This window comes from Plectropomus leopardus, chromosome 18 (assembly GCF_008729295.1).
Source record: "Plectropomus leopardus isolate mb chromosome 18, YSFRI_Pleo_2.0, whole genome shotgun sequence".
Classification (NCBI taxonomy): domain Eukaryota; kingdom Metazoa; phylum Chordata; class Actinopteri; order Perciformes; family Serranidae; genus Plectropomus; species Plectropomus leopardus.
In genome coordinates, this window is record NC_056480.1 from 24,882,242 (window position 1) to 24,907,994 (window position 25,753).

The 25,753-nt window shown below is 37.2% G+C and overlaps 1 protein-coding gene across 3 annotated transcripts in view; it reads left to right on the plus strand.

Moving 5' to 3' along the window:
• trappc9 (trafficking protein particle complex subunit 9) overlaps positions 1-25,753 on the plus strand; it is a 250,150-nt gene that overhangs the window by 34,877 nt on the left and 189,520 nt on the right. For all 3 annotated transcript variants that reach the window (XM_042506368.1, XM_042506370.1, XM_042506369.1), the window contains 5 exons: positions 3,889-4,015; positions 6,164-6,309; positions 15,192-15,277; positions 23,595-23,721; positions 23,916-24,048. In XM_042506368.1, coding sequence (XP_042362302.1) covers positions 3,889-4,015; positions 6,164-6,309; positions 15,192-15,277; positions 23,595-23,721; positions 23,916-24,048 — 619 coding nt within the window. The remainder of the gene's footprint in view (positions 1-3,888; positions 4,016-6,163; positions 6,310-15,191; positions 15,278-23,594; positions 23,722-23,915; positions 24,049-25,753) is intronic.

A 25,753-nucleotide genomic window follows, 5' to 3' on the forward strand; every position in this document is an offset into this window, starting at 1 on the left:
CAAAAACCCTTGACACATCAAAACTGTGCTGCTTATTTACGTTAACTCTCCCTCTGTTGACTTTCCAGCAAGTTTTTAAGATGTAAACATCAGTAAAATCAGCAAAAAAATGGAGAACATTGGGTTCCAGCGGAACTAGCATCCTGCTTGCCATTGTACAGGTGTTAAACTGGCTGACCTCTGTGCTGCATCAGTTTTCAGTGGGATTTCAGAAACTGTAATATCCTTTAATTCACAAAACCTGAAACCCTGATCAAAACTTGTATAAAATCATGTGACAAAAAAATGTCTGATTAATTTTTTGTGATGAAATAAAAGGCAAGATATTTACAATGCAAAAAAACATTAAAATGTCACTACCTCTAAATCAGGCATCACCAACTGGCAGATCGTGGTCCAGATCTGGACCAAAACTTCGTCCTATCCAGACCCGTGGCCAAGTTGTAATGAATGAAATGTATGAATGAGAACAATATTTTTTAAGGACTAGTGCTGGGCAATTAATCTAAAAATAATCGAAACCGGCATTCAGTACCTCTAACTGACATAATCTTACACATGTTGGGTCACGTCTGACAGCCAGCTCATCCGTCATGTAAAAAAGTGAATGACTTTGACTCAAGGACAGCTGAGTGTGGGACAGCAACAGCGTTTCATTATCGCGGATCAAACAGCTGATGGTCCGACAGCAGCGCAGTGAGACAAACAGAGCACAGCTTCTCCTCAGAGCACCAAAGTGTCTGAAACAGACACATTTGGTGGAAAGTGCCATCTATACACTCCTTTGTATTAGTTTCAGGTTTAATCAGACTTTGGATGAATTATTTAGAAACACCAGGACGCATCGCTCTGTGTCTTATCCAGCTGCTTGCGCTGAGCTCTCATTATTATTACCAGGGGCAGATGTAATGTTTTGGGGGCCTGGGACCACAAGCACATGACCTTATTTTCACCATTTCGCTAACTGGGAATGTTGGCAGGCAGTTGGGAGCTATAGGAGAAGTAGGCCTATTCAAGAGTTTGTAATTCCTGAATAAAATGATTTATAGCACAGAGGATTCACAGAAGTTGAAGTCAGAGTCCTGCAGTCAGGAGAGGTTGGCCTATTATCAGCACAATGTGCTTAAATTTACCTGAAGTTTGTTTAAAATTGAGATTTTTTAAAAATATAATTCTGGAAAGTCTAAATAATAATAATAAATCATATGTTTATTACACTCCAAAACACCATGGTCAAATGAAACTGTGTCAGTGAACTATGAGGGCAATAAACAAACCTAAAAAAAACAAAAGCAAAATAATCATTCGTTAATCGTAATCGAGGTAAAAATGTACAATTAATCGTGATTCTGATTTTAGGTATGAGGTTCGGACCTTTGCTGGGAGGAAATTTTAGCAACTGGACCCCTTTGAATTTTAGTTGAATACCCCTGCTCTTAATGGATAGTGCCTCAAAATGTAGCGCCAAAGCTCATTGAGTCAATGGGGGAGTGTACTAGAAGGAAAGTGCTTCTTGAATTTCATATCATTTTGTGTTTTTTAATCTCAAAAATCAACGGGTTATTTAGTGGTTAATGGGTAGCTATTGAAAGCAATTTTAACCAATGCCCCTAACCATAATTAGTATAACCAATGTTCAGCTTACCATAATATACTGTATATGACCTGCCAAGGGGAAGTAGATTGGTCAGTAGTCACAATTTTCTAATCCTAAAAGTATTGCCAAAGACAAACAAAAACAAAGCACTCTGTGAATCTATATCAGTGGTACTCCGGCTTTGTTGGCCCTCTGAAAATCAAACCACCAAATCAGCATCGAACAGAACCAACCACTGTTTCCAGCTTTTTGTCCTGGAGTGGCTGCTGTGGACACTCAGACAAGGCAAACAAGAAAAAAAAAGAACAAATATGTCATCAATCATGAAAGCTCTGAGCCAGGAGGACAACTCAGCTATCAGCCATCCATCTCTTGCTACTTTATTTCTTCTACGCCTCTTCCCCTGATTCCTTCCTTCCCTCCCTCCATCCATCTGGACCTCACTTTATTACCTTCTTTTCCTCTCGCCACTTCTTCACTTTAACTGTACTCCTCTAACCGTACTTCACTCTGATGTACTGCTGGTGGGTCTCTGGCTCCCAGTCTGTATTTGCAAGGTTATTGTTTGTACACATATTAACATATTCACGTGGACAGTTTCTCTTTGAACATTTCTACTGTTGCTAGGAGACATGAAAACCCTTGAACAAAAACTTTTGGCCATTAATAGGAGCATCTTATCTCGTATAAATAGTATACTGTTTATCTGAGGCAGCTGGTTTGGATTGTACAATTGGGACATATTCCATATTCCAGTGTTTTTATGCCTCTGCACCGGCGATAACTGAGGCAGGAGGCATTGTGTTGTGTCTGTTCATCCTTATGTCCCCCTGACCCTCCGTCCATTTGTCCCATTCTTATGAATTTCAAATCTCAAGATTGCCTTGAAAGAATTTCTTCAGATTTTGCCCAAATGCCACGTGGACTCAAGGATGAACTGATAAGCTTAAGAACACTTTGAGAGAATTTTTTCAAATTTGACAAAAACATCCACTTTGACTTGACTAATTTGATTTTGGTGGTCAAAGGCCAAGGTCACTGTGACCTAATGTTCTTATTATCATGAATGCAATATCTTGAGAACATTATGAGGGAATTTCTTCAAATTTGTCACAAATGTCCACTTGGACTCAACGATGAACTGATAAGATTTTGGTGGTCTAAGGCCAAGGTCACTGTCACCTCGTGTCCATTCCATTCTCATGAATTCAGTATCTTAAGAACACCTTTAGGGAATTTCTTCAAGTTTGACAAAAACATCCAGTTTGACTTAACTGTTTAAACTTTGGTGGTCAAAGGCCAAGGTCACTATGGCCTTGCATCTGTCTAATTCTCATGAATGCGATATCACAACAACATCTTGAGGGAATTCCTTCATATTTGACAAAAACTTCCTCTTGGACTTAACAATGAACTAATACGCTTTTGATGTTCAGAAGCTCAAGGTCACTGTGACCGTGTGTCCGTCTCATTCTTGTGAATGCAACACTTCAAGAAGGCCATGAAGAAGTTTTCTCAAATTTGGCACAAACATCCACTTGGACTCAAAAATAAACTGTTTGGAATTTGGTGGACATAGGTCAAAGGTCAAGGTCACTGCAGCCTTTAAAAGCATGTTTATGGCTATATCTCAAGAATTCATACTCTAATTATGACAGCATTTCACACAAATGTTTAACTGGGTCAACTGGACGGTGGCATCATAATGGAACAGAAGTGGAGACATTTGGTCAGATTGGTGACACTAATCTTGGGTGTCCACCTTAAAACGGTGCTGCAGGGAGGAAGATATGTGTGAAGCATCCATGTTTTCACAGATACAGATGTAAACTTAAAGTAAAGTGATAATCATAGTTTATTGGATGTACAAACCCTCAAACTTCACTTTAATACAAAAAGCTTGCATTTGTAAGACTCAGTGTATGTAATCTTTGCAGTCTTGCTGAATGTCCTCCTCTTGACACTCCTGAAATTTGCAGAGCCAAAGCAAATTCTTTGGCTGGCTGAACAGTAATGTTCCCTCAAAAGGTATTGATGGTACAATAAAACTTACAATTTTTACTTGAAGGCTCGGGCTGTTATTGCTGAGAGAGAGACACCTCACAGGTCATTAATGCTGGCTAATTTATATCACACACAAAAATGAACTCTCTGCAACGGAGAATCAGATTATAGAGATATGGGGAACTTTAAAGTAGAATTGTTGCTGCCTGATCATTGGATGATTGTGTCTACAGACTTCTTTATGTACTCTGGCTCATTGATTCCCCTACTGTCCTATACATTTACAGAGAAGAAAGAGGTGACTCAGAGTCTGGAGAACTACACCTCCAAGTGTCCGGGTGGAATGGAGGTCATCACCCTGCCTGATGGCTTGAAGCTCCCTCCGGTGCCCTTTACAAAGCTCCCCATCGTCCGGTAAGACATGAGTGACTGATTGTCACTTAAATGTATCTTGTCACATGTTGGCTCGTTTCTTAACTCTTAATTTCCAAATTATACATTTGGAGTGTTCATAATTTACACATAAAATATGTCAGCTTGTCAGTAGTCATTATTGATAAATTATTGCATGAAAATGCCTCAAATACATAATTGGTGCTTTTAATGTAATTTGCTTTGAAATTAGGCAATCCACTGATCTATCATGGAGTTAATTTAAAAAAAAAAAAAACATTTCTCAAATTGGGTAATTTTAATTTATTCTCCTTTGAAATTTATTAAGAGTCATGCAGTTATTTGAATTATTTCATATGAAAATTTCTCTTCACACTTGGCCGATATATTGCTGGGCATCCAAAGATGTGCAGTGTCAAATTTGGTGCAATTTGAAAAGATTCAATATTAACGAGCTTTGAAAAAGCAAGTGACCAGCGTCTTTGATAAGGGTATTTGCTGAATGAAAGTCTAATCCAACACTTACATTTCCCTACATGTTGATTAAATATGTATCCGACACATAAGAATAACATCATAGAGGCAAACCACACACACATTTTTTGGGATTATTATTTATACCAATTCTGGGAAGATGTGAATGCTACGATTGAAAAAGTTCTGGGATGTGCAGTACCTAAGGAATGCAAAGTTACCTTGGAAACTTCATCATTTGTGTTATGGACTATGATAGATACTTGACCAAGATATTATTGATTACAAATAAATAAGCAATAACAAGGAACTGGCACAAGACTGAACCCCCTACTGCAGAAAATAGGTTAGAAATTATATTTTAAAAAAAAATTGTTTATTTTCCGTAATTTAATTTACCCTTTCTTGTACCAATATGACTTTATTCTTGTAAAATTATGACTTTTTCTCGTAAAGATTACAACTTTTTTCTTGTAATATTACTGCTTTTTTTCCCCTCAAAATAATACAACTTTATTCTCGTAATATTATGACTTTATTCTCGAAATCTAACATTTTTGTCTTAAACATGGCCCTAATCCTCCACTGTACCTACCAGCTTAGACTGAGAGAGCATGTTTTTGATTGAAAATGGAGGAAATGGAACATTTACAACATAGAGGAAAAGACTTTTGGACAATAGGATATATGAATTTCAAGAGACTGGATACATATTTACACCCTTCTTTCTGTATCACCTGTAACCACGACTATTAAGCTTTTCTTTTTTATGCCTGTTGTTTTGTTTTTCTTGCTATCTCTCTGAGTGCGGAAAGAAAATCACGAGTAATATGAATGGAACTTACGGTCTCTATGGAAGAAAACACAATAAACATTAAAATAAGAATGAAAAAAAGAATAACACCTCTAACCTAACATGCTCTGAAAACTGTCTTTGCTGGCCTGCTCTCTAGAACTGTTCACAGTGCAAACCTGTATTGCAGATAGATTTTTGTAATTTCTGAATAAAACTCCCCCTGCTACTGAAAAACTCAAAAGCACAAGTTTACAAGAAGCCATTCTGATTTCTTTTGAGTGCTCTGAGCTTTTTGAGTGTGAAAATAATTAGGTAGATATGGTTACTTTTGCACATACTGCAGTTAGCAGGCTACTGTGGAAGCAGAAGTGCTGGAGAGCTGGAAACAAACCAGGAGAAAGCAGGCAGCGCCAATGAAGCAGTTAAAAGAATTATAACTTTCTCTCAAGTTCTCATCGCGCCTTCGACCCTTTGATCATAGAAGTTATTATTGCCTGCCTAACCATAAAGACTCTGACATATTAATGAGCAACAGTAACTTTGCTCTGCAGCTGCAGGTTCTGTGCAGGAGTCTTTATCTACTAGATTACATTGACACTGTATCTGTGCAGGAATTAAGAGCTCGCTGAAACTGAGGAGCAGACACTTTCTTCAAGTGTCTGTACTTTAGCTTTTATTGGTTCGCTGACCTTGTTATGTTTAACAAAGACTGGTATTATAAATAATTTGCAGCATGCAGTCTGCATAAGCTTTAAACTCCAAAGATGCATCAACTAAAACACTATACAAAGTATATCTTGAAATGTGGGTGAGATTATTATTTTTGATTGAAAATGTGCATTCAATGCACGTGTGGAAATAAAACTTACTCATGTATTTTTCTGTGCCGCCCAAATTAGATCGGTGAAGCTCCTCAATCTGCCCGTCAGTCTGCGTCCTCACAAAGTGAAAGGCCTGCTGGGACAGAATATGTCCACTGCCAGCCCCTTCATCTACTCACCAATCATCATGCACAACAGAGGAGAGGAGCGCTGTAAGAAGATCGGTAAGCCCCCAAATCATTCCTGTTACGCTCATGCACTTTTCAGGCAATTTTCAAGTGTATGAATTTCAGCTTTAATTTGAGGGTTTTTATATATGCGTCAAGTTAAAAAAAAAATGTAGCACTGATTGCTCTTTTTGTCTGACGTCATCTGATTTTTATTGACCAAAGGTAACTGGGCAGTTTAACTTTCCTGAAATAGAACCTTTAGAGTCATCATTAAGCAAAGTGCCGTCCGTTGGGAAGTGTGTTATCAGTTTGTCAGTTATGAAACTGCTGACCCCCGTTCATCCAGACTGCATACATTGTGGACATGCTTAAACAGAAGGCTCAAAGCGTTATATTACTGTGAAATCTGACAAGTTAATCTCACGTACTTTGTTAAAAATCTCAGAAAATAATTGCTTTGAAAATGACAAGTAAATATAATAATAGTTATTAATAAAATTAACTTAAAAATGACAAGCGAAATTAAAATACTACTACTACTACTACTACTACTCTAATAATAATAATAATAATAATAATAATAAAACACTTTATTTTTAGAGCAGTTCTCAAGGGGTATAGCCCAGAGTGCCTCACAATAAAAATGTAACAAGAAAGGAAAAAAGACAACAAGATCAGACAATCAAAAGACACTTAAAGATAAACAAAATATAGAAATGAAGGTAAAAAAGTACAGAGACCAATAAGGATAGTAAAAATGAGAGAATTGATATAAAATAATAATTTATAGATTTACATGAATTTATTACTTTATAAGTTTCAGCACCCTCCATAAACCGAGTCAGTCTGACTTAACGAAGTGTTCACTCAGTCGAAAGTTAGAAAACAGATTGCCTTACATAATTAAGGTAGGCACAACAAAGAATGATTAGTATTATTTCTTGTTTTAACAAAATGATAATCTTAACACGGGGCCAAAGTGTTTGTGGAAACTAATTAAATTTTGCAATCAAATCTAATCCCCCTTTAAGCCCTGTGAAATAATCTTTTAAAAACCAATATTCAATCATGCTTCAGTCAACTTATAAGCTAAGTGAAACATTCCATCAAACTATGCATATTATGCGTATGCTTTAAACTGTAATTACACATATATATATCTGTATTCTGCTGGTTGGTTCTCAAATGTGTTAACAAAACAGAAGTTTACAAAAGTCGCTAACACTTAGAAATAACAAGTGAAATTAATGTATCATTTTTAAGCTGCAACAACTTCACAAAATCAAGTAAATACAAAAAAGAAACTTTACGATTATATATAAAGTAAATGTAACTTATAACTAATGCTTCTTTTGTATCATAGTGTTATTTTTATTGTTTTTTAAAGGAAATAATTGGTTTTCTATTTATTTTTTTTTGTTTCTAGTTTTTTTTTTTTTTTTCACAAGCTCAGCTTCTACATTGCCAGGGGTGGAATAGCTACATTTGCACATCGCATAATTGCACATACGTAATAATATTTAATTGATTAATCAGTTAACTTATTGTTAAACTTTTTTTGTTATTTTCTTTTTCTTTAATTTTTGGAAGCAGCTGTACTTTTTTAAGCATATTATTTTTGTTGCAGCGGTGGCCTATTGTGCTCCCTCAGTGACAATGCCTGGAGCTATATTTATTGTTGCATGTTTTACTGTACTTGTCTTTCGTCTTTTTTCTTGTATGTTGACCATGGTGTAAAATAAGATTCCCCTTCGTGGAATAATGAAGTTAATCATATTCTATCCTTTCTTTTGTATCATAGTGGACAGCATGACTTGACTATAATCAGCTGTTAATTGTATCGGTTGAAAGACTTTAGTATTTTGAATAGGCAAAAAGCAGAAACACTTTTGAGTGAATGTAATATATATTTTTTAGCTTGTAGTTCGCTCTGCTTTACTGTGATGTTATTCAGTTTTCTTAAATTCCATTTTGGCCCCTTGTCTGCATTGCTGTCACAGGGTCTTTGTAAAAAAGAGCCTGTCATTTTAACTGGTCCAATTTTGAATAGATGACTCCTTTCATCAATGTGCTTATTGTCAGAGGAACGTACAGTTGATTCATCACTTAGTATGTAAGCAGCAGCAACAGGCTCAAGACTATACTTGAGTGAATCACTGCGGTCCCCACTGGAAACCTGCAAATGAAAAACTGCAGCTTGTTTGTGTCGTTTCTGGACTGAATTCATTTCAGTGCTTTGTTCAATCCCAGATGCAAAGTCATCAAACAAAGTCCGTTTTAGCATCATGCTCTCTGAGCAGCTGTCTACAGGCCGGTGTGTTTTTAGATTTTGTTGGTGTTCAGGTTGTTGACATCAACAGCTGCATGTGTCCAATGCTGAGTCAGGGACATCACGCCGAGCCCCTTCATCTCTCAGCATCTTTGAAGCCCTTTGAGGTCCATCCCCGAGCCTTTGACAAAAGTATACTCAGAACATGTAAACTCCTGCTTCAAAGTGTAGTTATGAAATCAATGCGCAGTCTAACTTATACAACTAATGACATAATATTATAACTACCTGAGAAGTGATGTTAAAGGGGAAGGGTGTCCTTTTTTAAAATTCATGTTATTCCTATGGTCTAAGACAACAACTCTCTCCTAAATCCAAACGCTTGAGTGCTACAACTTAAATATGTAATGTCATCATGGGTATAAAGTCTGGAGCTGCTTCATAAACAACAAAATGGGAAAGATGTGATAAAATGTGTTTCCACTGCAGGAAATCAGGCTAAAACTTAGAAGGTACATTCACAGGAACGACCTCGTAGTTTGGCCCCTCAGCCTTTGTGTCTCCATCGCAGTGTGGGTCCCACTGGATTCCAGAGAGGACGTAATCATGAGTCTTCCTCTTCTTCCTCTGCTGGGTTTCATGCTGCATTCCTGTGATGTCGGAAGGTCAGAATTTCTGACTTGGGAAGTCGTCCCTCTGACTTTGTTTTGTTCATGTGCTTTGAGGTTTTAAAGTGGGAACAACATGGAAGCTGCAAAGAAGACGTGTTGCTATTTTTATATATGATTTTATTTTGTATTTATATGATTTATTGTATTTTTATATATTCATATTTGTGATCTATAGGTCACTCTACATGGAGGTGAGTTTCAGTGTTCACTCCGAAGCTCTTCTCGGAAAAGCTTCTGAAACAACAACATAGAAGACAGTAGGCTGAAAATTAAATTCCTGAATATTTCTACAGCATTTTTGTTCTGTTGAACTGTCTTACATTTGTAATCAATCAAAATGAACATTCACATGAGAGGTGGATGACCGTCAGAGGACCACAAGTGATTTTTCATAAACGGCCAATATCCATACCCTCGAGCTGCCCTTGTCTCTGATCAGGATTTAGATGCTGAAAGCCACATTTTTTTCTGGTGCAGGATGACGTTTGGAGATTCATTCAGACATGCCTTTCCCTCTGTAGTCCGTCTGCTGCTGGAGAGCACGCTGCCGGCTAACTAAGTTAAGATTCTCTGTTAACTCCTTCAAGGCATCTCCCAGCACGCAGGGGCTATAGAAAGCTTGTGTTTCAGTGACGGGTTAACTGTGAACGTGCATTCATCACACAGTGTCCACATGAAGACTTGTCCTTCCACACAGAGCTCAGCGTTACTGCTGTTTTCACGGCCAGTTGCATAATAGCAGCACTAACCTTAGTTGTGCCTTTTAACCCTTAGCCTCTGGCAATAGAGCAAACAACTCTAGTGTGCCATGACTAGCGATGTCAATGGTTAACCATTTATCAGTTAGCAATGACAATTTCATTTAACCCTTTGAAACCTGGAGCGACATCAGTTTTCTTGTGCTACTTTCAGACGCATTTCACAAGTATTTAAAACTTTGAACCCTGAGTAAATTGGTGGGATTTCTTTCAAAAACAAAGGCAATGAGCACATTGTAATACATGTTTATTTAAGAAATTATTTTAAAAAAGATAGGGAAAATGTCTGGGGAAAACAGCAAAAAGCACGGGTAAAACTATATTTACATGATCATAATCACGTGATGTTACAAAAATTATTTTTAAGCACTTTCTTTCAATAATTTCTGTGCTTTGTTTTGTTTTTTGTTTGTCCCACAAATTGCATGAAATTTTTGGGTCATTTCTCCTTTTCTTGCTTATGGTCTTCTTACGATGTTTTTTAAAAAAAAAATCAAGCCAATTTGCCCAGGTTTTTAAGGGTTAATGTCCTCATACAGCCTCAGATTTCAGACCTGAAAAGGCAGTTTTGTTCGTTTGTCTGGCACATTCCATGACATTTGTAGATTTTGATTTTCTTTTTTTCAATCAGCTAGGGAAAAATGTCCGGACAGCTATTTTTAAAATGATCCTAAATAGATATTTTCAAATTATTAAACAGAATTAATATAATTCAGGTCATTTTGTGTGTGTTTTCTTTTAATCTTTTCTCTTTTTTATTTCTAATCTTCAATTAATTTTCTTGTCCTTTTTTCTAATTTCTTGCAAATATTTGAGTCAATACTTCTTTTGTTGCTCTTCTCATGTTTTTAAAAGAAGTCAAGCCATATTTTAAAGGGTTAATGTTTTTTTTTTTATACAAAGCTTGGGATTTCAGACCTGAAAAGACATTTTTGGACTTGATTCAACTGTGCCTTGTCATCCGCGTTACGTGCAGGACAGGATTATTCTTACAGACTTCATTATGCCCCGATACGTCCCACAGCTGTAAAGTTTTACAGCTTTAGAGTAAACCGTCACTTCCTGCTCATTCATTTCACCGATGGGCATCCAAAGTCTTGTAGTCCTTTCTATTCGCTGGCAATTAAGGTGTGTGTACACTGAGAATATATGCATGCGTGTTTTCACGCTCTTTAAATCACATGCTGTGAATCAGGTTGATGTTCAGCCATAAAAGAAGGGCTCCTCTAATGGGAGATTGTTCTCCCTGTAATTGCTCTGAGTCTCGGTTTTAAGAAGTGTATGGTCTACAGCTATCCATTCGCTGTGATGTGTGTGCTGGCCTATTTATTACAGTGCTATATGGGCAGACAGGGAGGTGAACTTTACTTCATCTTGTCCTCGGCGGGGGGAGGCAGGGACTCAGTGCGGTCATTAAGTGTTTGGACAGTGACACATTTTATATTATGTCGCATTGGATTTGAAGTAAAACAATAACAATGCGGTTAAAGTGTTGACTTCCCCCTTTAAGGGTGCTTAGGGGCATTCACAGCCATAGAAAGTGAGCACTGTGCCCTTTTTAAACATTGCCCCACCCCCAATATCAGAATAATATAAAATGGCAGTGATCCTAGACATACAAAGGTTTTTGGGCCAAACAGTGGAATGATCTTGACTGGTCAAGTCAGTGACCTTAGTCTAGCAGAGCGTGTTACAAAAACCAGACCAAAGGCAAAAAGATTCATCAATGTCTTCCTCCGGAAACCACCCTGAAAAATATTTTTTTCCCACAATCCACCATCATAAAAGAGACGTCTAACAAGACACCTCCAACTGCAAAGAAGAAATACATTAAGATTACATTAGATAAACTTTGTCCCACAGCATCAGGCATCAAGGCTCAACATCCAATAAACAGCGCACATTCAAAACACGTCTGAAAACAATACATGCACATCTGTAAAATACGACTAAAACTGTTAAAATTAAGGTCGACAAGGACAGTGCACTGTAAAAGAAACTGAAAACGTTAGTGCCCTGGCAGCCTCAAATCTTCTAAGTTGACTGAATTTGAGAAGACAAGTTGAATCAACATAAAATGACCACAACTTATCTTCTCAAATTGGGTCAATTTAAAATTTGAGTTAAGGTTAATAATAATATTTGCATCCCATTTGCACAATAATCGTTCACGGCATAATAGAAATAATCTCTCTCTTCCCATTTATACTTAAAGTTGCTGCTCTCTACTTAAAGTTGGTGCTTGTGTGTTTTCATGTGTAATTTTAATGCTTTTATTGAGTGCTTACCTACTTTTAATAATTGTTCTATTCTTTAGCTTGTGCATATGTGCATGGTTAAACGGTGGGTGTGGGCAACACAGTATTTCAATCCGTCTATGTCCTTAACATACTGCAGAATTGACAGTTAAGTTGATTTTGACTTAAAACAGTTTCTTTTTACAGTGTGTTAACAGGTCAGGATACAGTGCCGCTTTTTAATTTGTTCAAAAAACAAAAGTCAAAATTATTTTTTGAACAACTAATTTTAAGTCAAGAGAAAACTTTCACCACCAGTCCCTCACTACTCTGTCCAGTGGAAACATTCATGTTTTTCAGTATATATATATAGTTTTTAATTCATCTGTTTACAGTATTAACTGAATATCCTCCAGAAATGTGTCTCCGTCTGAGGCGCTAATAACCTGTGATTTCAAACGAGCTAAAAGCTCGACTTTCACGTTCTCCTTCCCTTCATTCCTGCTTGCTCTGGGGTTGCTTCAATTCACATGCATGACTTTTGCTCCAGTGCCCAGGCGTAGAGTGTATTTATTATTCAGTATGAAAGATTAACGTTGCTGATAGTTCAACTGAAGATTTCTCTGTAGGTTGCAGTTACACAAGTGTACATCTTCACTTGTGTCTCTGGTCAACAAAAAAGATTATTTTTACAGAACGAGAAACAATTTGAAAAAAATAATTTGCCCTTTAAGGAATCAAACACAGGCAATGTTTTACCACCCATTCAGCCATACATTGGCTCAAAACCGTCATTACCGCTTTGTCCGATAAGGGTTTCAAAGAGCTGAACTCTTAGGAGATCTATGCAGAATCCCGGTGGCCACTTGAAGAGTTTAGACTGAAGCAAAACAAATCGGATAGCAGCAATCCGCTCTGTTTTTCTGTTTTCTGAGGTGTATTTCACACTTAATTGGCCAGCTATGAGAGCATGCCTTTGAGCCAGACCTGGGGTTGTGTGGGGCTTTCTAGACATTCATATCATAGATATCTTTCTTTGACTGACTTAATTTCCCAAGGTGCATGGCTGGAGTCTGCCTCCCATAAATCCCTTCTCCTGCCAGGGTCTGAGCTCGGATTTTCAGGCACTCTTTTTGCAAGTCTATTTACAGAAATGAACTCTCAGAATGGACTATAGAATATGTTACATTTCAAATGGAGATGGGTACAGTGGGACTAAAGTAGCTTCTCAATCTAACAGACCCCTTTCAACTTCTTGTTCAGGAGTGATGGATACTGCAGTGCAGAGCTGTGATCTCTTCCTGTTTTTTCCAAGTAAAACTAAACTGTGTCTGTTTCTCGAAAGGATGTTTGGACTTCATGGATTCTGATTGATAATGGCACTCATAATGCAATGCTAACCTACCTTTTTCAGTTCACATTTCTCTAGTCTATTTAATTAGGCCCTAACATAATTTGATCCCATTATTTCTGCTGTTAGCTCATCGTAGCAACTCAATAAATGTAATTCTCTGAACTAACAATGACCCATTGAAAATGTCCTATTACGCTCTTAACAGCTCCAGCAATCCCAATTAATGTGATTTTCTCCCAGCAGTATAGAAAATGTATATCCACTCCATAGCCCAAAGTATGTGTACATGCTGCACATTACACCAATATCTGATGACTGAACATCTTATTTCAATACCAAAGGCAATAATATGCTGCTGTAATGACCTCCACTCTTCTCTAAAGGCTTTTTTTAATGGTTTGGAACCTGGCTGCTGGGATTTGCACTCATTTTGCCCAAAGAACACTTGCCCAGTGTGGACAAAAATGTAATCATTTGAATGAGACCATTTTGTTGGATTGCCAATGTAGAGGGCTTCAGCCCAAAAAAAAAAAACAAGAGAAAAAAATAGGTTTTTCCAAAAGGTTGGCTCTGGCTCAACCATTGGCACAAAATGTATTTAGTGGAAAAACTGGACATCTGACTCCTTAGAGGGTCTTTTAGTGCAGCCAAACTCCAAACAATATTTTTTTAAGAGACTGAAATGTTATAATTAATGTAAATCTGGGGTTACACATGGTTATGTTACCAAACCGATGCTGATGCTTCGCAAGCAACTTGTCAACAAACAGCACCCTCCTGACACTTAAAGCGGCCACGCTATGAGAATTAACTTAACAATATTTAAATGTGAGTTAAATAAATTCACCCCCCCCTTACAGTTGTGATGAATGGGGACCAAAACTGTTTTTGTACTAGCCTGTAAACATGTTTATTTCTGCTGGAGAGTTGAGCATTTTAACATGGAAGTCTAGGGGATTGACTCACTTTTGTAGCCAGCCTCTAGTGGCCATTAGAGGAACTGCAGTTTTTGGGATTTTTGCATTTATTTATTTTTTAGCCCTGGAGGTTGCTGCTTGAGTCTGACAAGCTCACAGTGGAGGCTAGACTTCAGGGAGTCACCGCTCTGGGCCAAGGAATAGTTTGGTGTGGGACGCCCCCCCGCTATAAACCACAACGCCACTGGTTCAAATCTGGCAAAAAATGCCTCAAGAAATAAATGTAAGACATAAAAATAAGTTTTTTAACGGATTAAGCAAAGGAAAACAATGGGTTACATATTCAGCTTTAAATTTTATGGTTTTGTGACTTTTAAAAAGACCCCTGTTTCCAGTCTTTTGAGTTTCCAGTTTGACATTTAGGAAATAAGCTTAGTCACTTTCAAGATGAGAAGTTGATGAGAAAAATTTATACAACTCTTATGTCTTAGTTTTGCATCTTGGTTGCATCAGTAACCTGTAAAACCACAAACTGTCAATTCCACACTCGGTTTGTGTATGAATGAAGGAAAATGACATCTAATTTGCTGTAATTAGTCAGATTTAGGGGCGCTGGTTTCTGCAGCCTAATGATGTACTTTCCTCAGCTCATTAATTACAAATGGGTTTTAATATCGCTGACATCTTATTTTAATGTATTCATGTCTCTCTTTTTTTTTTCTATTACTAGACTTCCAGTGGGTTCAGGGGGATGTCTGTGAAGTGCAGCTCATGGTCTACAACCCCATGCCTTACGAACTTCGTGTGGAGAACATGGTAAGTGACAATTATTACACCTGAACTTGGTAAAATTTGGTAAAATTTTAAATATCTAACCGTTGTGAAAACAGGAAGTTGCAGTCATAATACAAACTGTCTCTCTGCACCCGTCTACGGATCGCAACAGGGCCAGTGATAATACTTGTAGTCATCTTTTATCGCATAATTAAGGTCCCTTGAAAGCCTTTTAGACAGTTTAATACCGTAATGATTGTATGAGATGGTGAGAACAAACTCCCCTGGCCCCTGACAGTAAGAAAACATTACCAGGGAGAAGCCCCCCTTCCGTAGAGCGATTACTTTTATAGATTCACACACCATCCTGTCACACCAGATAGGCTCTATATTGAGGTATGCAGGAGGCTGTTTGCTCTCCTTTTCTATGCAAAATAAAGTTTGAAAATAGCCATCATACATTAGGCAGTCCCATTTAATTGTTTTGTTTAATAGCTGCTTGGCGACTGCAGCTTTTTAACTTCAGACCATTTTCTTATTAACCCTTTGAGCAAATGGCTGGGTTTCTTTCAAAAACATGGGAAAAAGGCAATAAGTAAATTAACACGAAATGACCCAGAAATGAGCAAGAAATCAATAAAAAGTACAAGAAAAAAATCTGAAAATTAGCACAAAAAAAGAAAACAAAAAAAAAATCCTAACAAAAAACCCAAAACTAAATTTAAAAAAAATAACAACAATGGGAAAGTAAAAATGAAAAAAGACAACAATTATAATAATTATGATCATAAAGATTATAATTATTTTGTGAAATCATTTAAAACATATAATTAAGATTATTTATAATATAAAGTTCTATGGACTTTTTGCCCTTGCTTTTTTTTTTTTAATTCTAAATCAACTAATGTCTTGCAATTCTTAGTACTTTTCTTGCCAAGTTGCTCTCTGCCTTTTTTCCCCTATGTTATTGAAATCAACCCAGTGTGCTCAGGGTTCAAAGGTAAAAAAATACTTGTAAAAGGCATCTGAATGAAGCACGATAAAAGTTATGTTGATCAAGGTTTACTCTTTGAGCAGACTGGTTTAATTTCTTTAAAAAGATATGGGAAATGGAGCGAAGGCAATGAGCAAATTAACAACACATAGCCCAAAAACAGCAAGAAATGAGTAAAAAGTTGCAAGAAGATTACCCGCAAATAAGCACAAAAAGACAAGTAAAAAACAAAACAAACAAGAAAATGACCTCTGAAAAAAAGTGCAGAAAATAGAAAAAAATAAATAAAGAAATGTATATATATATATATATATACACATATATTTATTTATTTATATATTCTTTTTTTCTGTAGCATTATTTGAAATATATAAATACAATGATTTTAAATATATTTTTCTGGACATGTCCTTGTGAAAGGCATCTAAACGCAGCACAAGAAATCTGATGTTGAACCAAAATTTTTAAGAGTCAAAAGACCTTGTGCAGACCTTCACTTTTTTCTAATAGTTGCACTATTGTATCACAATCCAGGGTGCAAAATATTTCTAAATTCCCTTCTTCCTGCTCACTGCGGTGTCTGTTAATGAATGCAGTGATGTGGGGCAACCCTGAAATGCAAAAGAATCATGAGATTTCATAAAAAGCCATCAGGGAGAGGCCATATGTTCAGCTGTTAGATAGCAGCAGCACACACACAGAATCTCACACAATCTACCTGTCAAAAGTGATGTTACCTTTAATTATTGTCGAGAACAAATTGCCGTGAAAGTTTCATGACGGAGTGTGAACGGAGACAGTGGCCTCTTAATTGTGGCGACTGTCTCGGAGCCGATGCCAAATGGACTTGGACAGGTCTTGCTGGTTGATTCAGCCGCCCTGCGTCGTGTGATAACGGCACGTGCTGTTACATGTGGGCGGCCTCTGGTGTGCAACATCTGGAGAGTGTTTATACTGGAGGAGTAATCACCCAGCAACTTGTCTCTTAGGGTGCGTTTGTGTACGTTAAAGCTCCAGTGCGCCAAATTTGTGTCTGATAAATATTATCTTACTGATCCTAAAGTGTGGCCCCCAACCGAGAAACATGTTTCATCCCTTCAGTATTTGACTTTTACCATTGAAAATAATGATTCAGATCTTAAAAAGCAAAATACAAAGGCGTTCCAAAAACATAGAGAATTATTTCTCTTAAACAGTTTTTTAGCCGCATCAGTCATTTTGGATGCAGAGTTCCCCAGGGTCTTGGAAAACCTGGTAAAGTCATGTAATTTTACAGTCACATTTTACAGGCCTGGAAAAAATCATGGAATTTGTAAAAATCATTGAAAGTCATGGAAAGGTCTCAGAATTTTGTTGTGTGTAAATTGTTTGTAATCTTTTGTGGATAACCTTCCAGGTTATTTTACATAACATCATTTATTCTCTTTAATACGTGTCAGTGTGTGACGTTTTGTTATTAAAGGTACGTTACTTCATTGTCTCCCTGCATCCTGTTTCTCCCTTCATGTTATGCCAATTAGCTGAAATTATGTTTCAATAGAGTTTGAATCTGATATATTTGGAAACACATTGGGCAAGTGGGACAAGAGTTGTTTTTTTATTGTCATGGGTCCTTGAAAAGTCATGTAAAAGTTTTGTGATTTTTGTCCATGAAAATATGTCAGAATCCTGTGGATGTTGTCCTGTTTTGGAAACATGCTGTGTAAAGTCTACCGATATGGGGCCTATTTTTTGAATTATAGTTGATCGGTACAAAATCATAACAGCAATTCTGATTAATTATATCATTATATCATCATGAGGATTTTTTGCTTAATATCATTATAAATTCAATATCTTTGGCCACCTTTGATATCCCTGCCACCCATTTACTCACCAGAAATACGTCAAAAGACAGTACAAAACATAAATATATAAGGAATTTATCAAAATCATTAAAAAAAATTACCGATTTTGTTATAAGCAATGTTCTAACAGGTAGTTTGCAAGAAACAATTGGCACACAATACCATGTAAATATAGAAGAAACAGATGTGCAAACAAGTAAAAGTTATGATTTAAACTGAAAGAAAATCCACCATCGGCTATTCTAAAATGACTCCAATACATGTATGTGTTGATTAGTAACTTTGACATAGTTTCTTCTTGTATACATTTTCCATTCCTTTTTTCGGAACATGACAAAACATATGAGATTTTTGAGTTTAGCAGTTTGTATTAATTAAAATGAATTAATGTGTCATTGAGGTGCAACATGCACATTTAAAGAGGTAACTTACCCAAACAAAAGAGGAGGGAGGGCTAAATCACGCCTACATGTGTGTTGAATTAGCAAAAAAAAACTTGATCTACAAAAGACAACATTTTTGGGAGAAATATATAATGTCTTAGAGCCCTCCTGCATTATATATGTATATATTCACAAGAACGCAGAAAATGAATTGTTTGATGCTCAAAATTTCTTGACAGAGGAAACACAGACCCCCCTAGTCTGTATGAGTCCCCCCTTGCCCTTGGTAGTAGACAAGGCTATGCCTTTTTGATGCACTGTTAAGCATTTTATTCCTCGATCCGCCATAATTATCTAGTCTGACCTCATACTGATCCCCCTTATTACACTGCCCATTGCCATTTTTAACACAAAGTGACGCCCTTGAGCCTGTGTCTCCAGACAGACAGAGAGGCTGATCCGACAAGTAGGAAAAAGTATTTACTATTTTCTAACATTTTGAAACAAAAGCACTATTTAAAAAAAACATTTAACAAATTTGAAAAATTGAAAGAAAGAAAAACTAAGAAATAGAAACATTGTAGCATTTTTGTTCTTGATTGTTATAGAAATTCTTAATTTTCATGAGCAGACTCAACAAAAGGACTCTAATGGGCCCAAACTTGCAAACGCCTTGTGCATGCACGTGATCGATCTGAAGTTCCCTCTGAAGTTCTGGGAGGTACAGTTGTTCGCACAATATATAAGCTGCCTGTTGAGTCACTGTGAAGTGAAACAATCAGACAAGGTCAATAAGTGACGAGGATGTCATTAACTCCTCCCACCTCCGGTTGAATCGATGAGGTCACAGATGGAGTTTGTGGCACCTCACAGCTCCACGGCAGCTGGGAACCTCAGGTGGTGTTGTAGAGTCACGCAGGTAGAGACAGACAGGGTGACGCAAGCTGCCAAGAGCTCCTCTGTACTCCAGACAAAGTGACTGCCGTTAGACCGCAGCAACCATCTATCGGCTGTACATAAACCAGCTCTATGAAGCATACTGACGAACACACACAGACACACACACACACGCAAGGTCACTTTTCCATCTTTCGTCACCAAGGTGACCTGCTAGTTTGGCAAGACGGGCGCTCCTTCTCAGTCACCACACGACTTCAGCACTAATACCCAGCTTTGTTTTGTGCTTTATTGATTTTCCATTAAAGTGGTGCTTTCTACCCAATCCTCTACCCCCACCCTTTCATTTTCAGAAGGGTCACCGTCCGATGCGCCTGTCTCCCAATACACAAGTCTGGGATATTTATTTGTTTTTTCTTAAAATGACAAATCATATTTTTAGTTTTGTCCCTCCTTTACTGAACTTACATAAGCTGAGTTCCTGTCAGTAAAGGTGGATTGTTTCAAGAACACGGGAAGAAGGGGATCAGCAACTGAAGAAGAAATGAGCCACAAATTAGCAAAAAGTACCAGATAATTACTTGAACAAAAAAATACGGGAAAGCTTAGAAAAAAACAAACAAACATGTTAACAGGGAAATGACTTGAGTTTGTAATAAGTCTGTAAAATAATTAGAAATTCTCAATCATGATAATTATGAAGATAGAACACTTAACATTTTCCCTGGCTGTTTAAATAAGGAAGAAAGAATAACTCTAAATCCACAAGTTTCTTATAATTTTTGCTTTACTGAACTTAGGAATAGCTTATTTTAAGAGCGTGGCAAGAAGGCAGTCAGCAGCCTAAGAAGAAATAACCCATAAATTAGCAAGAAGTTTGTAAAAAAGTACCAGAAAATCACTTGAAAATTAGCAACAACAAAAAAAGACCAAACACCAAACATGTGAAAGCTTAAATAAAACAACAAACTATTTTTTTTATAACAAGTAAAATTACCTGATTTATAATAATCCTTCAAAATAATTTAAAATATTCATGATGGTTATGAAGAAAGTTTTTTTCCCTATCTGATAAAAAACCCAACGGAAGTTCAAAGGTCAAGGTTTCAAAGGGTTTGTAATGAAACAAGAAAATACTACATATCATCATGCTGTATGAGTCAAAATAATGCTAAAAGAAATCTGTCTTGAGCATCTCTTTCTTATATAGTTTATCTTTCTCTTGTTGCTGTCTGCTGCAGTAATGTGCCGGCACAAAGAAATAATCATAATCACATCATTATCACGCCGTTTGTTAAAGCAAAAGTAAAGTTTAACTGCATACTGTCAGTATTGAACAATGAAGTTGATGCAGAGCGGCTCAAACAATACAACGCACACACCCTAATCGTTATTGTTAGTGAAACAGGCTAATTAACCTTTTTAAGACTGAATGCAAATTAACAATTTCCAATAGGTTAACCCTGATACTTCTGCTATTCAAAAAAGTTGAGTAATGGCCACAGTGAATGCAAGAAGAGTTTAAATCAAAGCCGAGGCACCTCGGGGGCTCAGCTCTTCGGCAGCTTTCCCTCTAGTGAGGTAGTGTCTGCTGTTGGCGATTGATGCAGTCATTACGTCACCTCAGTCTGCCTCGTGCAACCAGGCAGTGTGTTCTGGGAATGTAAATACAGTTATTCTGAGGGGGAACGAGTGCATGTTCAAAGAAAACCTGAAAGCCACACGAAGCAGTTTCTGACTACAAATGAGGCTTAGCTGATATGGCCTCCTTTTGTCACTGCAACCAATTTGCCAGCTATACATACAACCATACATAATTGTGTATTTCAGTTGTATTCAGTAATAAAACATTTTCTATCAGATTAAGCTGAGGTGGTAGTTTCACATGATGTAATTAAAGACATTTTTTTAAACACATTATAAAAAAATTAACTGCATAGATAGAAGAAGTCATTCACGATCCATTTCAATACCTTAACCATCACCATTTTTCAGGTTAGGAATGATAAATTATTTACCAATAATTTCTTTGTTTGTGTATAGTTGCAAACAATTTGTGCAAATTGACCCCACTCTCAATAGACTGCTTCAAATATAGGAATGACAACTTTTAGGGACTTGAGCTGAACCCGCTACTTCCTGCTTAGCGTTCTGCTACCTTGAATGGCGATAAATGTCATTGAACTGATTGGATTAAATCTCGACAGTAAAACAAGTCATTTTGCGGGGGTTGTGATGCTCAAAAAAACAAACAAAAAAAAAAAGCACTGACTTACAGACAGACATGTCTTTCGCAATTAAAGTCACAATGTTACAAAGTCTTTTTTGGTCCAATGGCATTGTGTGTTGGGCTTTGAAGTTGTAATTCCATAGCTTTACCACTACAAAAACTGGCTTCAAAGCCTGGCACACTCTTGTAGTTATTGTTATCAAAATGACTTTCTTGGAAGCTATTTTCAATAGTTTAAAAAGTTGAAACTGTTGCTTTCCTTCCTATCAGTAATGATAACGCTGTATTTACCAGTTTTATTAGTGAGATCTGAGAATGTGGTGACATCACCAAAACAAAGTCTGACAGGTCAGGAACCAACCTGTCTGACAGTCTGGCCGTGTTCGTAGATCTCAGCAATTAATTTGGTGAGTGCAATGTTATCATAATGATATCATAAAGTTGGAAGAAACCAAAATTATCCTTTGAGCAATTCTGTCATGTAATTGGTATTTCTGATTTCAAATTCCCTTCAGAAACTTTCATCAAAGGGCTCAGAATTACCCTTCGGACAACCAAGATCTCCCAATGCATAAAAACCCTTGGCATTGAATATTATGGTCTGTGCAACGCCCAGTGGGAATTTGGACTGCTGAATTTGAAACCTATCTTATCCCTCTTCTCTCTATGTTGTGATCTGTTGGACTTATTTTCAATCACTTCTCAGGCACACATGGCTCAAGTGGCTATTTACCATGGAGAGCAATTTTCTCTGATGGGAATGGCCATCTCATGCTGATAGAGATTTAATCTTCTAGATATCATGGGTAGATTAAGATGATGAATCACATGAAACAGTTGGAGAGATACTTCACGCTGAACTGTTAGTGGAGAATCAGACGGCTGCACATCACTCTGTTGTTTCAAAGGGAAAACAAAAGAAGGCCATGTTAGCATGGAGGGCACAAACAGATCAGAACTAAGAGATCTGATTGTTTGTGGATGTTTTATAGTCAGTTTTTACTGGTTTGAAATAAGTTGCTTTTTGTGATGGAAGAGTTTTTCAAGGTTTTTTTTTACATTTTTTTTCTCTACATTTGGCAAAAACGTTCACTTGGACTCAACAATGAACTGATTAGTTTTTTTATGGTCATAGGTTAAAGGTCAAGGCTACTGTGACCTTGTCCTTTTCACTCTTGTGAAGGCGATATCTCAAGAACACCTTGAGGGAATTTTATTTAATTGTGCACAAATATTTACTCGGACTCAACAATGCAGTGATAAGATTTTGGTGGTCAAAGGTCAAGGTCAATGTGACCTTGCCTCTGTTTTATTCTTGTGAATCACAGCATCTCAAGAACACTTTGAAGGAGTTTCTTTAAAATTGACACAAACATCTTCTTGGACCACAGTATCTCAAGAAAGCTGTTAGGGAGTTTCCTCAAATGTCCATGTGGACTCAGTAAAAGGTCAAGGTCACTGTAACTTCACAAAACATATTTTTGGCCATAGCTCAAGAATGTATATGCTCATCATGACAAAACCTTATATGAATGTCTTATAGAATGAAATGATGACATTGTATATCCAAAAGGTCAAAAGTCAGCTTTACTGTGACATCATGTTGCACTGTAAAAACACTTTAACCCACCCTCATAACTCAGGAACAAAAAGGGAGAAATTTTGGACAAATACTTATTGATATGTGTGAGGCATCCATGTTTTCACAGACATGGATGTCAACTGTTCGCGAACTTGACTGGTTTGTGGAGGCATACAAACCTGAGGTGGTAATTCTAGTTTATGTCTAGGTTATGTATAACAAGACTAGATATATAACAAAAAAAGCACACAAAGTTTTCTCACTATATTTTGTTCTTGCCGTTTCATCATTTTCTTCTCATCATTTTCAACTTTAGTTTTGATGTAAAGTGGCGTATTACTTCTGTGTCTTTCAAGTCTAACTGGAAGTGTTTGTTTCGACATATTTATTACAATCATGCCTCGTCCTATCTTGACTTGCTTTCAGGGTTTGCTGACATCTGGAGTGGAGTTTGAATCTCTGCCCGCTGCGCTGTCCCTGCCTGCAGAGTCTGGCCTGTACCCCGTCACTCTGGTTGGCGTCCCACGTACAGCTGGCAACATCACTGTCAATGGTCAGTTGGTCTGAAAACATATTCCAATACTCAGATGCTGCACATCATAATGAGCTGCTCAAATTTACTGTGATTTCTGTTGGACACACAGCAGTATCAGAGACACAGTTTAGCCTTGAGCATCACTTTCAGCTGGTCTTCAAATCATCATCCATTCAAGCCAAACATCTTCTATATTCTGCATTTGGACCCAGGTTACCACACGTCAGTGTTTGGTGTGACCAGTGATTGCCTGTTGGAGGGCCTTCCCAGTGTGAAGACTAGTGGCTGTTTGGTGGAGGTCATCCCCTCTCTTCCTCGTCTGCAGCTCAGCACATCACTCCCACGGTCAGAAACTCCCTGAATCTGTGTGTTTTCAAGGTTTCAATCACTGGCTAAAGCTAAACGCCTACACAATAGGTAGCAGGGCTACAGATTTGTGTTCATGCAAAGTTTAGGAATACCCACAATGTTTGAACAACTAGATAACTTGATCATTTTACAAGTTTTCAGGGCAGTCTGTAAGGACATAATTTCTCTTTTTCCAAAAGCTCAATACTGCAGGACATTGAATATAGAATTAAAAACATGAGGTTTAAGTGCTTACCGACAGCTTTAATAAGAGAGAGTTTACATTCGCATCAGAGAAACTGATGTAATGGGACTAAATGTATAAAACTGTGGACACAAGGTTGTCCCTGCCTATCTAGCACAAACGTGGGCCACCTTTGTCTTATTGGCTACTACCCTGGTCAAAAATTCATTTACAAATAATTTACACTCAAACCATTGTGCCATTAATCAGCAACTTCTCTGATGCACTTACTGTATATATAGATATCATGGGATGTATAGCAGCACTCACATGGAGGCGATAGGGGAATGAAACATTAAGTAAGCAATAAGCTGTTATTTGTTAGGCAAATTTGATAACTTCAAATGAAAGTTACAGAAGTAAACAGGACTAAATATTGAACCTCAGTAGCCTACCTTTTGAGTGCAAGTACTTCTCAGATCATTTTAGAAAGCTGAAATAAAACTTGTGTATTCTATCAAGAAAATTGCTGCAGCTGTGAGCCGCCGGGTGATAAACCGTGGTCAAACAAGCTTCTAGCCGCCATCTGAAGCAGTGTCATAGGGCTTTTCCATTGGCACATTTGTCTACGTTGAGATAAGCCGTGCCGCGTCGATTTTTTTGTTTATCATCAGTTTAAACTTGCAGACCTTGCAGCCACACCTGAGATGGATCATCTCCATGTATTCCTCTTAGCCACTCTCAGCAAGGTGAAGGTCCTGAAAAAATACTATATAGTTATCCTTCATGTACTCTCTGTGTTATTTTATGGACACAATGCTGAGTTGTACTTCATCCTCCTGGTAGACCTGACCTGTGAGTTTTATTTTGCCAGAAGGTTATCAGATAAATCCTAAATATTGCTTTCTGATGTCTGTTCTGATGGACGGCCTCTGAGGCAGACAAGGGTTTTAAAAGATACATATATGCAGTTTCTGTGGTCTTTCATGAACATGAATAAATACTTACATAATATAAATAATAACAATAATAATGATATAATAATAATACAATATTATAGTGTGTACTGTCTTTGTTTAGATATTGAATACACACACACATATATATTATATATATATATATATATATATATATATATATATATAAAGCGTACCTTTGTACTGTTTTATTGCTCACTGCATATTTCTCCCAAATATACAGCCTTATTTACTGTGGTTACCATGGTTACTGCAGTGGCACAAAGCATATCTGCGTCTTGTCGCGGTAACAAAAAAAAAATTCTAATGATAACCAGCCTTAGAAATAAACAAAGTTGTTTGTCACTGTCTAAAATAACGCAGTAACTTGAAATTCCTTCTCCAGAATAAAATGGAGACGATAACAGCGTCTTCAATAAACGGCAAAAGACAGAGGAGGAAAAAGATAATATAGAGATATAATAGGCTATTTTAACATCTGTGGACTGGGACAGTAACTCACCACGGTGAAGTTTAATACACTGTCAAAGTCTCCTGCAGT